The following is a 16,815-nucleotide window of genomic DNA, read 5'->3' on the forward strand; positions in this document are numbered from 1 at the left end:
TTATTATTTTTATTTTGAAAAAAATGGTTTTTATTTTTTTTTTATATTTTTTTTATTATTTTTTTTTGAAGTTATAATAATTTATAAATAATCTAAGCGTAAAAAGTTATTTGCTTGACAGCCATTTTTCACTGCGCTGTAAAATATATTTATACTCGTCTGAGTTCACCGCACATTTTTATTGCACTCGCATTCAATGACCACATTTTTCCGTTTTTTGTTCACACATATTGACCGCTGAAAATTAATTATAAAAAGCCACATTAAACTACCTCCATTATGTAAAAAGTAAAATCGACACTCAACCGAAACCAATTCATTCAGTAAACCGTATATTGGTTAACCATTTTGTCAGAGTTGCATTTATGGCGCCATTCAGAGCCGCAAATTTGCTGACGCATAAAAAGTAGAACAAATATGGGAATAGGTTTGATTTTGTAAAAGCGTGGGCACTTTAGGGTGTGCTTCAACTAGCAATCGAAGTAATAATACTGTTCTAAGTGATTTTAATATAACTGCAAAACATGTTTATTAAGTCTGACCCACAACAAGTAAAAACGTCTATACACTACGACAGTACAGTGATAGAAAATACTACAAATGAGCTCAAATTTCACTATTTGATGACGAAATGCAACTGATTTTATACTCTTGCAACAAAGTTGCTAAGGAGAGTATTATAGTTTTGTTCACACAACGGTTGTTTGTAAGTCCTAGAACTAAAAGAGTCAGATATAGGTTTATGTATACCAAAGTGTAGAGTTGAAATCCCGATGTCTGTCCGTCCGTCCGTCTGTCCGTCCGTCCGTGCAAGCTGTAACTTGAGTAAAAATTGAGATATCATGATGAAACTTGGTACACGTATTTCTTGGCTCCATAAGAAGGTTAAGTTCGAAGACGGGCAAAATCGGCGCTCTGCCACGCCCACAAAATGGCGAAAACCGCAAACCTATAAAGTGTCATAACAAAGCCATAAATAAAGATATTAAAGTGAAATTTGACACAAAGGATCGCATTAGGGAAGGACATATTTGGACGTAATTTTTTTGGAGAAGTGAGCGTGGCCCCGCCCCCTACTAATTTTGTTTGTTTATATCTCGGAAACTACTATAGCTATGTCAACCAAACTCTATAGAGTCGTTTCCTACAGGCATTTCCATATTCAAAAATGGAAGAAATCGGATAATAACCACGCCCACCTCTCATACAAAGGTTATGTTCAAAATCACTAAAAGTGCGTTAACCGACTAACAAAAAACGTCAGAAACACTAAATTTTACGGAAGAAATGGCAGAAGGAAGCTGCACCCAGGCTTTTTTAAAAATTGAAAATGGGCATGGCGTCGCCCACTTATGGACCAAAAACCATATCTCAGGAACTACTCAACCGATTTCAATGAAATTCGGTACATAATATTTTCTTAACATCCTGATGATATGTACGAAATATGGGTGGAATCGGTTCACAACCACGCCTTCTTCCAATATAACGCTATTTTCAATTCCATCTGATGCCTTCTCTGTATAATATATACATACTTACATTAGGAAATGAAAATACTCAAAGTACACAAATTGATCTAATCTAATTAATTTTACAGCAAAATAAAAAAAATATGTAAATGACGGATAATGAAATCTCGATTGTCACTTTATCATGCGAGAGTATAAAATGTTCGGTGACACCCGAACTTAGCCCTTCCTTACTTGTTTTGTATTTTTTTTGTGTGATAAAGTGTGGAACCATTTTTTTGTGGTTTAATCTTCTAATACATAAATAGAAACTTGAAATTTGATATTGTAAATTGAGTTTCAATTTGACCACGAATTTAAGTCGGAAAGAATCAGGTGGGTAGGTGGTTTTTCAAAACGAATTTTTTCATTCTGTAGTTTTATTGAATATGTGTTTATTTTTAAGGGTTAATGTAGTCCAGCGCTTTAAAAGGGATTGAATACTTATTATAAAGGCTAAGAAAAAATAATGGAATCTTTTTCTGGAGGCTTGTAAAACATCTACTTGAATGTATAGACACCTGTTCCATATTTTTGAAAGTCGCTAATATCTCATTTTTCTAAAATACACACCTAGCAAAATTTTAACATAAATACAAGATTTTGCAATAAGAGTGATATGATTTATTTTCAAAAAAGACACCAATTGTTAAGGAAATTCATTTGTTTTTTATTTAATTTTCTGTGCAATCAATTCAATTAAGTTCTGAATATAACATCATTCAAATATCCGCCACAACTTCCTTTGCAAGAACGAGTTCGATGAACCCAATTTTGTAGTACTTTTTCCATAAATCAAGTGTCATGGATGGCATGTGCAATATTGACGCTTGTAGAGAGCATGGTTTATTATTAAAGATCAATGACTGCAAATAATCTCACGAGAAGTAGTCTAATGTTGTTAAATTTCTTGAAATAATCGAATCTCCGAAACTTCTACAAATAATTCGGTGGTTGCACGTGGCCCCGTTTTGTTGCAACTAGATGTTGTCAAGATCAAATTCTTCCAATTGCGGCCATAAAAAGTTGGTTATCATCGATCTATACCGCTCTCCAGTGACAGTAACAGTGTCACCAGCTTCAGGCCTATCTTGAAGCAAAGGACAATATGTACTGCAAAAAATGGTATCGAAAAAATGGAGGGTCGTTATGTTCAGTATACCAACCTAACTAATGTACCATATATGTTGAATCAAAATCACAAAATATGTCTTTACTATAGTAAGCCGAGGACTTTTCAATTAACCCGTTTTTTGAGATACACAAGACAAGCAATGAAGGGCGGAAAGTCATCGAAAACTTGCCTCGAGCGAGTCATTCATCGCCCTCTGTTAAGGACGTTGGAGATAGCTGAGAATCTCAACATATTATTGGATTGATTCATCACATTTTGTTTAATGCCTCGGGAACGAAACGTTTCAATGATAGACTCGTACCAAAAGCCATGAACATTTTGCAAAATCGACGTGGAATAGAGGTCGCGAGTGTGGGTTTATGAATATGACATCGATACTGCTCAACAATTAAGCTAATGGCACACTAAAAATTAACCGAAACCGTAGAAAACTAAAACTCGCTAAAGGCACTGAAGTTCAAGCCTGCCACGAATAATGGCAAGTGCACTCATATGGAAAATTTGATCAAGCTTTCTCATGTTTGTATTGGCTTCGGAGTCTAGTTTGAAGGGGATAAGGAAGATTTGCATTAAAGCATGTGAAAATATGTTGAAATCTGATCACCCTAGCAATTGCAAAATATTTTATATAATGCATTTACTCATTTCTACGTATTTAAATTGATTAATATTGCATACACGATTATGTAATACTTTGTTTCAAACTTTATTTTAGGATTTTAAAATTAATGGGCTTTGCAATGATGTCACTATCAGATAAAGTGAAGCAAAATAAAATATAATTTGTATAACTTATCTGCAAGGCCGCTGTTTCATTCGCACAAATGTTGACAATTTTATTTTATAATAAATAATTTTATGGTTTTTAATAAAAGTGGTGAACTGACATGGCAAACCAATAAACATAAATATATATGTCAACAGACTATATGCGTATAACCGCAAGAATTAAAGTGCAATACAAAAGTTGACAGTCCAATCGTGTAATTACGGTAATTACAAAACCAAAAACTCACAATCAAAGCGTTTTCACACTGTGTTACACAATTTCATAAATGCATTTTCTGTTTATTTTGGTGATTGGTGTAATATTTTCGAATAATTTCGGTGAATTTTGCAGGTGACTAAGTCCGGGCACCGGCGCCGGTGCCTACAATATACGCAGTATAAGTGCACGAAAACTTGTTGGCTTGTTTTCCAAAAGTCTCCTTTCGCACAGACACCAAATGTGGCACACGAGGCGCGTCATTATTTGTGTTTTACAGTTATGGCCGTGCGGTGGCTGGCGTAATGCGTTGCCTTAATTTGTGTGAAATTGTGTTTGAAAGCGACCGAGTGCGGGCGTTGTGTCGAAAGTGTATAACAACACAAGGCAAAAACAACAAAAGCGCACGACTTGCACTTCAAACGAAATGAAAAACGCAACATTGGAAGCACACACAAAGCAACGCATGTGTGGGTGTATGTACATATATACACATAGTGATTGGCATAGGCCCGCCAGTGCGTATACGTAATGTTTACGAAATTGCATTATTTTTTATGCAACGAAAAGCAACGCTCACTCGCCGCACACCCATGCGTTCTCGTGTGGCATCAAAGTGTCGGCATTCTAATTTTAAACACAATTTATGTTTATATTTTCACTTCGTTTGTGACGTACACTTGTTGCACGCACATCGGCTTTCGTTCTGTTAGCTGATCCATCGCAACATCGCAAGATCGAAAAGTGAAAATATAAAATACATGTTGATAGGCACATGAGTAATCGATATGATTATGTAAGAACTTTACAGATGCTAATTTTTGGTCTGAAGATATAATATTTTCGGCTCTTTTAATGCCAGCTAGTGTTGCAACAGATTAAAATTTCATCATAGCATTTATGACATACCTATGTATATAGTATATTCATGTAGAATATCTGAAAAATTTTAGTTTTTTGTTCCTGAAAAATTCTGACATATTATTCTAGGGCATTATTCACCACAAATACGAATAGGTTATTATTCAGATGTTCGTCCGGTATTAAAACTTCAGCATACAGCATATTGACAGTCGCAAGGAAAAAATTAGGTGTGGTGAGTTTCTGCGTGGTGATTTTTTTGTGGTAAGTTTTAGTGAATTATGATAAATGTGCTAATTGGTATTGTAGTGCTGTAAATGGGTAAAAATTAGGTAAGGTGAATTTCTGTGAATTCAGTTTTATTGTGGTGAGTTATGGTGAATTATGATAAATGAGCTAATTGGTGTAGTGGTTACAGTGTTGTAAATGTGAAAAAAAAATTATTTGTGGTGAGTTTATATGGATGTTTCGAGTTTTATTTTCACTAAAATCGTTAATTCTGAAACACCACCTCTACAGAGAAAAATCTACAGTAATGATCTTGTTTTCGAAAACTGCAGAATCGCCCGATTCGCATGTTATACATATGTACATGTGTAAACAGCTATTGCGGAAAGGTTTGGTGTGGTGGGTTTAGATGTGGTAAATTCAGTTGAAGCATAGCAAATGTGGTGTTGGAGTTTTAGTACGATAAATGTAAAATTTTCAAAGTGGTGAATATATTTTTATGTAAATAGTCGTTGCAGTAAAGTCAGGTGTGGTGAGTTTAAGTGTGGTGAATTTAGTTGAAGCATGACAAATGTGTTTTTTATAGTTTTAGTACCAAAAATGTAACAAATTTTAAAGTGGTGAATATTTATACATATGGTGAGTTTAATTTTCGCACAAGTTTGCCACTGGAAAACCCCTCACTTACATCAAATAATTTTACAATCGCATTCTTGGTTTCGAAAACTGCAGTATTACATGGTTTATCGAACACTTTTACGCTAACAAAAAATGTCTAGGGCATTGAACCTTAAACAATTTCTAGTTTTTGCAATAAATAAATGTACGTAAAATTTTCCTAGTAACAAGCAACTTTACTAAGAATTGAACTAATAAAATCGAAAATGCGTACGCATGTGTGACCCCATATAACGCCACAAGCACTAATCGTGTACTTAGAGTTTGCGATATAAGTTTCTACGAAATGCTTGCTTACACTTTTTATCGACTTTCAAAACTTGAGAATAGACATTAAAACTTCTGCTGAATGCATTGAGCTAGCGGTTAACATAACTGAACAAGTAGATAGAAGTATATAAATAAAAGTATATGTGCATGCTTTTGGAGTCCAAGTAGCCCATATGCAGCTTTAAACAACTTAAAAAGTATATGTAAACACATACAGAGAGATTATTTTTCTACAGCCAAAGGGTTCTTAAGCAGACACATGCTCTTCTATGTACCCATATAATCACAAATAATTTTAGTTACACATTTGTTCAGTCGATGCCAGATTATTGATAAAGCACTCAACTAAAAGCTCATGCAAACATTTAAGCATACATATCTACATATAAATGTAATATATTTGTGTGTGTGGGTTGCCACATCGAAAAAGGGTCAAAATTGTGTTAAAAACGTAAAGTGATTTAAATCACTTTTTTAAGTAATTCGCCAACATGCTGACGCATTCTAATCTCTTGCATACTTTTTGGGGTAAGCTGCGGATTTTCGGTCTATATACATAAACATTATACATATATGTATGTGTGGTGAGATTTTCAAACAGTTTGCAAAGGCCCCTTAATCGCTGATGGAATGTGTTGATAATATTTGTTTACGCACGTGTTAAGCTTCCACAAGCGCCGCAATTTATTTCTAAGCCTTTTTGGAAGTTTTGACAGTTTAATTGAGGTTTAAGTGGCGATTATGATGATAGCTACATGTTTAATGAAATATTTATTTATTTTTTAGTTTTGAATAAGCAAGGACTATGAGTAAAAAGTAGCGTTTTCAATTATCCCACTGGATTAATTTCCACTGAATTAAAAATAATGTAAAAAAATATATTGAAATGACTGCAAAATAAAAAAATTTAACTAAAAGCTTCAGTTTTTGAATATTAAACCAAAAGGGTAAGAATAGAGTAATTAAAGAGTCAATTTCGTATAAAGAATACAATTTTTAATAATCTGACTCTAATTATTTGGATTTCAAAAAGTCTTATGTACCCAACGTAGTCATATACTGTAAAACAATATTTCCCCAACATAGCCAACAAACGAGTCTGAAAGCTGTCTTCGATGTAATGAAAGCTCCCTTTGATATAAATAAAGCTTTAGTATGAATCAACGAAGGATATGCAATAGCTTCTAATTGTGCCAGTTCTTCACAGTAAAGACAATTTCGAAAGCTGTAAATGCTTCAGTGAAAGCATGCCTTGATCTTGTGAAAGCTTTTTATGCTCTAGTGAAAGCTCTCTCTACTATGCCTTAGCGAAATAGTTAACCTTATTGAGTCGGATCTTTATAAAAGCGGCAAACGAAACGAACGAAAGCTCGGCTTGCTCTAGTGAAAGCTTTTTTTGATATAGTGGAAGCTCTTGCATGCTTTACTGAAAAATTTGTCTATAATACCCCACAGAATCAGATCTTCACAGAAGAAGTAAGTTCAAAAGCTTCTAAGCTCCAATGAAAGGTTGTTTTCTAACACTATTTAGACCTAACACATACTGAAATCTTCTACTTTAATTGCTTTTGAAAAAATTGCCTACAATATAGCGCTTCATAGAAGAAACGTATTCAAAAGCTACTTACGCTTTAGTGAAAGCTATCTATGCAGACACGCAATAGTTCCCGATAAAGGTAGATTTTGACAAAAGAAACGAGTTCGAAAGCACTGTATGGTATAGTGAAAGCTCTCTGTTGAGTTCGAAAGCGTTTAAGCCTTAATGGAAGCTCTTTTTCGAACATTATTTAAACCTACCTCATGCTGAAAAATGTACACATTTCTATCTTAATAGCTTTGCCTACAATATAGCCAGCCATTCATAAAAGATTCGTATACAAAAGTTTATTACGCCTTAGTGAAAGCTTTTTATGCTGTTATGAAAACTCTTACACGTTTTAACGAAACATACGTATTATGAATTTTCAAACAAAGTCGGACTTTTACAAAGAAACGAGTTTCTTAAGCTCTACATGGTCTAGTGAAAGCTCTCCGTCGACTTTTTTTACGTCAACTTCGTACTGAACATTTTCTTCGTACCTTCTTTCCTTCTTGAAAAAAAAAGCCTTGAATTCTGATCTAAATATACTTTTGATCATTACCGTAAATTTCATCTTAAAGAATATATCTAAAAAATCTTTCACTTCAGTTGATTGATAGCGACGCTTTTGCTGTTAATCTCGCTCTTTCTAAGTCTGATTTTTAATTGCTTTTTTGTTTCTTTTGTTATTTTTTGTATCAGCCACGTTTCTCTTTTGTTAAACTTCCTCATTGTAATTGCCTCTTCTTGGTCCCTTTTCTATTAGCAGCTTTTTCGTATTGCTTAATGAAGATTGTATCTTTTCAACGCCACAGCATGGAAATTCAATCCCTTTCAGCTGAAGACAATGTTGACGATGAAGAAAAGACGAAGTGGAGCATTGTTTTTGTTTGTAGATGCTGCGGCATTTGCCTTTGTTTCTGATTCATTTGCGGTCAAGCGTGATTTAGGTCTCGGCTGTCATTGTTTTGAGGCAGGCGTTTAATCAGTTATTTTCTTCATTTTGCGCTATGTGTGGGCGTGTGTATGTCATCCTAAATCGAGATATGCTTTATCTGCGTCTTTCAGCACTTGCCGCAAGCCTGGTGATAAATGGCTTTAATTTAAAGAACAACAATAACACTCTCATATTTTTTAATAAACTTGAATTAAATAGTGTGTTAAAATAGTAAATCAATGACAATGAAACGAAGCGTGTCTTCGCAGAATTCCAAAAAATTATTTCAGAAAATATTTCATAAACCTTTCTGCTTTGAACTCCTTCCACTTATATCCACTACCCAACCTTCTCTTATTAATTGAGTTTGCAATTATTGCGATTCTGAAGCACTCTGTTGTAACATATGGACTTTACATTGTTTCAAGTCCACTTTGCTTCGCATTTATTGTTCCTTTCCTTATATCCCTTGCGCCCATGCATATTTTTACATTCTTCATAATTTATGTATGTGTGTTTACACTGCCGAATTTTGCTCCTTCTCTGCTCATAAATATTTCATTAACACACCTTTTGTTCTGCTCTTTGTATTGCAGTTCGTCGGCTGGGAGGAGGTTTCACGTCCAAATACTCGCGCCGAAATCGTGCAGGCGATGCGTCGTATACGGGTAAGTACAAGCAACAAGTAAGTCAATACACACAAACAAATGTACATATATATGAATTTTTAAATAATTTTCATTGTGGCTGAAACAAAAGATGACGTAAGGAAGGTGTGCGGCAATTGACGGTAGTGCCTCTTAAAGAAATATATATGACTGCAAGAGAGCGAAACCGTCTCGGTGCAACTGAATTTTTTTCAAATTTACAGTTTTCAAATGTTGTTCACTAAAATATAGAAAGTAAGCATAAGCTTTTTATCTAACCTATATCGAAAACCGAGTGGCTCATCACAATGTTTCGATTTGTTTTTAATGCCACAACTACTTAGACAGCCTAAAAAGGCGTTGTTTGGGAACTAAATACTTTAGCAAGTGTTTAAAAATTTTGAGGGCATATTTAAAAATATTTTAAAAATATATTACGTTAAAATTTTTGATGAAAAAAATAAACTTGGTCTTCGAGTGAATACTGCCTTATCTGTTGATAACGCCTAAAAATTCTCTTTGGAAGGATATTGCCCGTAGAACTACTTACAGTTGAAAGCATAACGAAAACTTGAAAAATGGTTGCGTTCAAAAAAGTTGAATTTTTCGCAAAATTTTTGTTGTTTTCTCTACTGCCTAGCTGTTAGGAAGCCGTTGTAAGGAGCAATATATACAGAATGTGTCTTCTTCTTCTTCTTCATTATTGGCGTAGACACCGCTTACACGGTCATAGCCGAGTTTAAAACAGTGAAGGCTAAAGTTTTCTTTTCATTGCGGGCTTTTTTTTACGCAGCGGGTCCCAAACTCAGCGCACAACCCTGTGAAGGAATGGTTCGCCTTCTCACTTTAGCGCGCCTTCATACGGATGTTTTGTTGGCTATCCAGAGGATACTTGGTTTAAGATCGAAAGTCGTGCAGTGCACTTAGATTACTGTCGATTAGACTTCGGAGTGAAATGATGGAGCAATGCTTCATTCATTGTCACATATTGATGCACTTATTGCACTTGAAAATTTCCTAATACTGCTCCAAATCATCAACTCGTCGTTGTGTTTGATCAAAAGTGAGCTCGCGCGGCATCCACTTTGCACAGAGCTTTCACAGACAACAAGTTTTCGGGATTGATAAGATGTATATGATGTTTATTTCCCTGCGGCAGTGTTCGGAAACTCGTCATCAAGCCAAATTTTTGTTTCAACTGTATTTTTTTCCATTCAAAAAGTAATACTTTATCAACACACGAAATTCTTTTTCCCTCTCTTTTTCATAATAACAAGAGTTGCTTCACTCAAAATTATATAATTCATAAATCAATAAACGTAATAGTAGTGCTATTTATGTGTCAGCTGGGGACTTTTCACTTAAATTGTTAATTATATCTTTAAGGAGTTTTTTTTATTTCAGTTCATAACTTTCTGAACCTCTTACCGAAATAAAAAAAAGTTGGTAACCTCTACCTCAAAATTTGTATAAGTAGGGATAAATGGATATGTTTTTCTTCTGTGCAGAGCATTTCTACGGTTCGCCATATATTCCTATCCATACTTTTACATACTACCAATATTATATACCGAGGCTGTCGTTTAGTTTTCATTGGTACTGTTTTTAACGTGCAGGTTCCAAACCCAGCGCACAACCCTATGTAGGGGATATTTCGCCTTCTCACCTTAGCGCGCCATCAAACGGATGTTCTTAGGCTACCCAGAGGATACTTGGCCAAAGACCGGAAGTCGTGAGCTGCTTGAGCCATGTGTAAAAGAATCGTTTCTGGCCACTCCCAAGTGAATGGCGATCAGAGAACTTTCCTCACTTGCGTGAACTTCTACACATGACTCCATCCTCCACTAAGAAGAATATTATATACCAGAATATTTCTTATCCACTTTGTTAGTTCCACAGCAATTATAGTTCTTTTCAAAGTACCTTTTGATCAAATTCGACCCAAAATTTTAAAAGTTTGATATTTCTGCTCTCAACTGATTTTCCTTCTGTAATAAATTAATAAGATTGTTCCGGGACGACTGTATTTTCAAGTAACATTTGATATCTCTGGCGGTGGCTATTTAAATGATGTACAAACTGGAAAGTAAAGTAATTTTATGTAGCTTCATGAAAGATAAATAGCAAGTTTTTATGTAAGCGATAAGAGATGAGTTCAAAAAATAATTTTCTATAAGTTTTGACCCAATTAAAAAAAAAAAATTCGCTATTGCTTCTAAACTCCATGTTAAAACTGGTGAAATTTGTACAATGACCTTGCATAAAAGCTTCGGACCAAAATAAAATTATTGTGTTATTAGAAAATAGTTGATTGCCATTCAAGTATTAACTGTTTTGAAATTTTCTGAAGAAGGCAAAGAGAATTTTGGGGTAAAGTGTGCAATGCATAAAAAACTGACGCTCAGAAAATAAAAGAAAAGTTTTCGTTAATGTTAACTGCCTAAAAGTCCTCAAAACGTTTGAAGAAAAACCAGTTGAAAGCTACTTCCAATCCTGAGTTCAAGATTAGACGTCTAATAACTATAAATATTTTTCTCACTTCGCACAAATACCAAAGTGAAATGAGTTAGTAAAACTTCTACCAATTTCATCTGGTGGACTAAAGAAAAACAGGTGCTTCTTGTTATCCCACTTCAGTATTCAAAACTTAAAGATATCATGTATTCGACTTTAATTTCAACTTGGCCACAGCTTCTAGTAATATTATAGTAAAACTTATATAACAAGCATAGAGAATGAAAAAAAAAACAAATTGCTCACATTTATCATTCTATTATGCCCAATGCCTTTCAATTTGTGTCAAAACTAAAGCAATTTCTACTAATCTACACCCTGGGCAGGTGAGATACCCTTATTTGCATAACAAACATTGACACTTTAGGTAACCTCAGTTGATGTACACTCTGCAATCAACCTTAATTTACGTAACATAACAAAAGGTCATTTAAAGTATAAAATATTAAACATTTCGGCATTAAAATTAATATTAATGTCACTCATACGCCACGGCAACCCCAAGCGCGCGTGCACACAGACCGCCCATGAAACAACGTGCCGTAAGCCAGAAGCCAAATAACGCCCATACACACAAACACAGACACAGATACTAAGTAGTGAATTGAAAGGAAATCTTGTGGCCTTTTGTATTCACATGCTGGTGTGTGTGTGTGTGTGTGCGTGTGAAAGGACATCAACGAAGCGACAAAATCAGCATTAGCAGCGATCCTGGGAAGTAGCTGTGATTTGATGTGTGCCCTGTCACACGCCCAGCAGCGAAATGAAAGGCAAAACAACAACAACAAACGATAGCGTTAGATGCTAGGCTGCAACAGCAACAACAAGCGCTGCAGTGTTGTTATGACACATACATAGAAGCGTTTATATGCAATGGTGGCAGCGGGTCACAAAGATGATTTCTGATTTTACAAATAAAAGGAAATTTTTGGGAAATGACAGTGGTCTCGTTATACTAAGAGCTTTCACAGTTCCAACGCTCGTCAGCTTGGCCAGCACACAGCAACTGCCGGCAGTCGGTATCATAAATCAAACGGAAAAGACTATTCAGATTTGTATGCGGCATGTGCCGGTTCTGCGGTTGCCTGAGCGCCTGCGTGTGTGTGTGTGAGTGTGCGTGAATGCCTGTGCGTCCTGAGGCGAAACGAGTGAGATTTCAAATGTGCGTACTATATGGCTGTGTTTGTGGGTAAGTAAGTATGTGTATGTGTGTGTGGGTGTGTGTGTGTGTGCTCGCCTGCCATGTCATTGTCACGTTGGACAAAAGGATGTGCTGCTACTCAGATATATCAATGTAGACTACCGTTTCCTGCACTGATTTCCAACACATGCAAGCAAGCAGAAGCTAGATGTGTATTAAGGTGGTACGAAAATGTGAGAAACCAGATTTTAACAAAAGTTTTGCTAAATATCTATAGAAAACGAGAGAAAGTGTCAAGTTCGATTGCACTAAAGCTATAATCCGCTTCACAGGTATATTTTTATAGCATAATATGGCATAAAAATAGCTTTATCATAATTTTAATCGGTCAGTTTGTTTGACAGCTATATGTTATAGTAGTCACATCTTAAGCATTTCTTCAGAGATTGTGCGGTTATCTCAAAAAATAATCCGTGCCAAATTTCGTGATGATATCTTCTCAAATAAAAATGTTTTCCATAAAAGGGTTTGATTTGGATTGGTCAATTTATATGGCAGCTATATGTTACAATCGTCCGATCTGAATATTTTAATCGGAGATTGTAGTGTGACCTTGGCTAATTATCTGTGCCAATTATCGTGAAGATAACTCGTCGAATTGAGAAGTTTTCTACACAAGGACTTAATTTTGATCGATCATTTGTATAGCAACTATATGCTATAGTAGTCCGATCTGAACAATTTCTTCTGAAATTATATGGTTACCTCAAAATATAAACCATGCCAAATTTCATTAAGATATCACCGCAAATAAAAAACTTTTCCATATAAGATTTTGATTTGGATTGGTCAATTTGTATGGCAGCTGTATTCTATAGTGGTCCAATATCGGTCATTCCAACAAATGATCGGCTTCTTAAAGAGTAAAGGACGTGCGCAAAACGACAGAATGATATCTCAAAAACTGAACTGAAGGATTTGGTTTATTCGAGTGCGCGTTGATTTCGTGGAGAAGGTTCAAGTGCAACGAAGTTATTAAAAATCAAGGGCCCTCTATCTAAAATGTGGTTTTTCGAATGGATCCATTCCATTTAGGATTATAGATGAACAAAGTCAAATATTTTGAGTTTTCGAAGATAATTTTGAAATCTAAAATCAGACTCAAAGCTGGTATATTATAAATTGTACCGTTATATTACCATTTGAAATACTTAAATTAAAAAAAAAATATTAATCCTCCATCATATGAACCACCCTAGTGCACATTTACCTTTGCACCCTTACATATTTGTGCAAATATTTGCAAACGCTGTTGTTGTGGCGCATGCAACCATCAAGACGTTTAACATTTCTAAGGAACAAGTTGATGGAATTCAAACATCTACTACTTCTATGCTTTGAATAGGAATGACTGAAATGATGCTGGTGCTGCTGCGGAAGAAAAGTAGACATGAATGCCAAGCATTGTTCGCATTTACATGCAGCGCGCATACATACATATTTACAGACAGACATGCTTGGCTCTTGCGGCTGTGCGGGGCTAAGCTTTCATTTCTTTCAATTTGCTACACCAACAGGCGCAGAGGTCTATCTCTGCACACATATGCCGAATGTAGAATGTTTGTAGATAGCATAAATAGTACATTATTTGTGTGGACCCAGCACATTTTATTGAGATGTTTGAATGTGGGCTCGCTTGAAACAGATTTTTTTTATATTTTTTCACTGGTGTTTTGTAACGAAGTATGTATATTTACGTAATTTCTATGCTTGACTATTTAAAAATAGTAGAACTTAATTTTTTGTGTGCACTTAGTGGTAGTAGTTTAAATTTTGAATCAGTAGATATGTATGCATGTATTTTGTAAACCTGAAACATATCCTTGTCGTGTACTTCTGCCCGTATATGAGTGTTAGTTTAAAAAAATATTCCCGAAATCAAAAAAATATGTATATTTTGCATAACTGTTATTTAAACACATATATATAACGCTTTTAAAATATTTTTAATATAATCCCAAAATTCCGGTGTTTTAGTAAAAATTCCAAATTTTAAATAAATATATATAAAATTATGAATCTTTAACATTACCGTTATTTTAAACACCACCATATAACAAATTTTAAATTTTTTTAATATAATATCGATATTTTGACTTTTTAGTGAAAATCCCGAAAATTAAAATTTCAGGATTTTTAGTAAGAATCCCGAAATTTTTTTATCATTTTAAAACGTTCGCATTATTGCTATTTTAAACGCCTACATACATACGTATGTATGTACACATACTTCTTTTTTTAATATAATCCCGAAATTTCTGTGTTTTTAGTGACAATCCCGAAAAAATATATTCTTAAAATACAGTTATTTGAAGTACATATATTATATTTATAATATTTAAGATAGTCCCGAAATTTCGGGATTTTCTGCTAGTCCCGGCGATTGAAAGAGTTCTTGAATTGTTATTTTATGAATTTATGTTATATATGTATGTATAAACAATATTGAATACAATCCCTACATTTCGGGATTTCCCATTGTTAATCCCAAAATCTCAAATTTTCTTTTGATGTTAAAACTTGATATTATTTCATCTTTTTTGGCTTAATTAAGCTTTATTCAAAATTTTACACCTAGCTCATCTGTATATTGCCTCTAACATCTTATTCTTGTTTTTTTAGACGACTCAATGATTCCTCTGTTACCCATACATGCATTTTCTTCTTTTTGTCCTAAATTGGCAACACTTGCTAGATCTGACTCTCTTACACTCATTCACTCGAAATAAGCTTTTCAACAATTTTAGATTTCAGAATGTTGAAATTAGGAGAGCTTCGCCTTAACCAAGTTGATCTTCCTTCCGATAAATCTTTCATGGAACCTTATAACGAATAACTCATGAGCATCTATATTAAAATTTTTCGAGTTTTAAATTTATACGATTATAATCATGTGCGTGATCTCCATCCTATATATATATGCCACGGCTTCACCACATTTTTAGATATTTTACATTTCTAAAATGATTTCTTGGTCAGCTAATCCATTACGATCATTTTTGAACCAATGTTATGTTTTGATAGAGACTTAGATATCCATCGAAGATGACGTCGAGTGAAAATTGAACTATTACGACCATAAATAACTCTTTATTTTGATATTTTTGGTCTCAAAAAATCTTGGTCAGGAAGTAGTTTTCAACGGAAAACCTCATTTTCTTGAACTAATCTCCTTTTCATCTCAATGATATGATCAACAAACAAAATTGGTAGTATGAAGTGAATAGTTAGTAAGGCATAAAAGGGCAACCAAATATTCAAAAATTTTCAACGCTGCCACTGGAATGTCAATACTAATCAAGATAGATCCATTTAACCTACTTTACATAATGTGCTACATACAACCTACAGATATATGTATGTATATATAAAAGTGATCTCCTGGGGAAACAGGACAATCTTAAATTTTATACCCTGAAAAGGGTGTATTAAGTTTGCCACGAAGTTTGTAAGACAAAGAAGGAAAGTTCAGATACTCTATAAAATCATACTAATATTATAAATGCGAATATTAGTTTGTTTGCGTTTGCGCTTTGACGCAAAAACTACTTAACCGATCATCATGAAACTTTGTAAGTATACGCCTGAAGGTATGACAAGTAAAATAGGGTACTTTATATTAAAAAAAATTTTTTAAGAAAGATAAAAAAATTGTTTGTCAAAAATCGTCAAATTTAGCTACTTCAACGCCATCTAGCATTACAGTAATGAAGTTTCAACCATGAATACTGTAATACCGTCCCAATGTACTACCGGCGGTGACGACAATATCTAATTCAATTGAATATACATAGTTTCAACTGTTTCTAGTTTTTCTATATTGTTGTTTCCTTCTGTCGTTACATGCAGTATAAAACTATTAAAATTTTTGAGGTAATCCGTAATTTTTGTGGTTAGCTGTCACTTTATTATTTTAGATCTTACTGGCTGATGTTAATTGTTACTATGCTTTTCTTAGAAAATGCCTCGGAAGCGGAAATCTGGTATATCCAAATCATACTCATACTAATATTATAAATGCGAAAATGAAGTTTCAACAATGAATACTGTAATACCGTCCCACTGTATTACCGTCAAGCTTAGCTTTTCAGCTTTGCTGTTACTATAAATAAGGCACAAGGACAAACATTACAGGTAGCAGGAGTGCATTTAGAAAACCCATGCTTCTCTCATGGTCAACTTTATGTAGCCTGTTAACGTGTATCTAATGCCCAGAATTTACACATATTTGCACTCGACGGGAAAACTTATAACATTGTCTACAAAAAT

The 16,815-nt window shown here is 34.3% G+C and overlaps 1 protein-coding gene across 2 annotated transcripts in view; it reads left to right on the forward strand.

Annotated features, from left to right (window-relative positions):
- Window positions 1-16,815, forward strand: part of LOC120777954 (capon-like protein) — a 319,841-nt gene that overhangs the window by 236,588 nt on the left and 66,438 nt on the right. For both annotated transcript variants that reach the window (XM_040109570.1, XM_040109569.1), the window contains exon 3: window positions 8,781-8,852. In XM_040109570.1, the coding sequence (XP_039965504.1) occupies window positions 8,781-8,852 (72 nt within the window). The remainder of the gene's footprint in view (window positions 1-8,780; window positions 8,853-16,815) is intronic.

This window comes from Bactrocera tryoni, chromosome 5 (assembly GCF_016617805.1).
Source record: "Bactrocera tryoni isolate S06 chromosome 5, CSIRO_BtryS06_freeze2, whole genome shotgun sequence".
NCBI lineage: Eukaryota > Metazoa > Arthropoda > Insecta > Diptera > Tephritidae > Bactrocera > Bactrocera tryoni.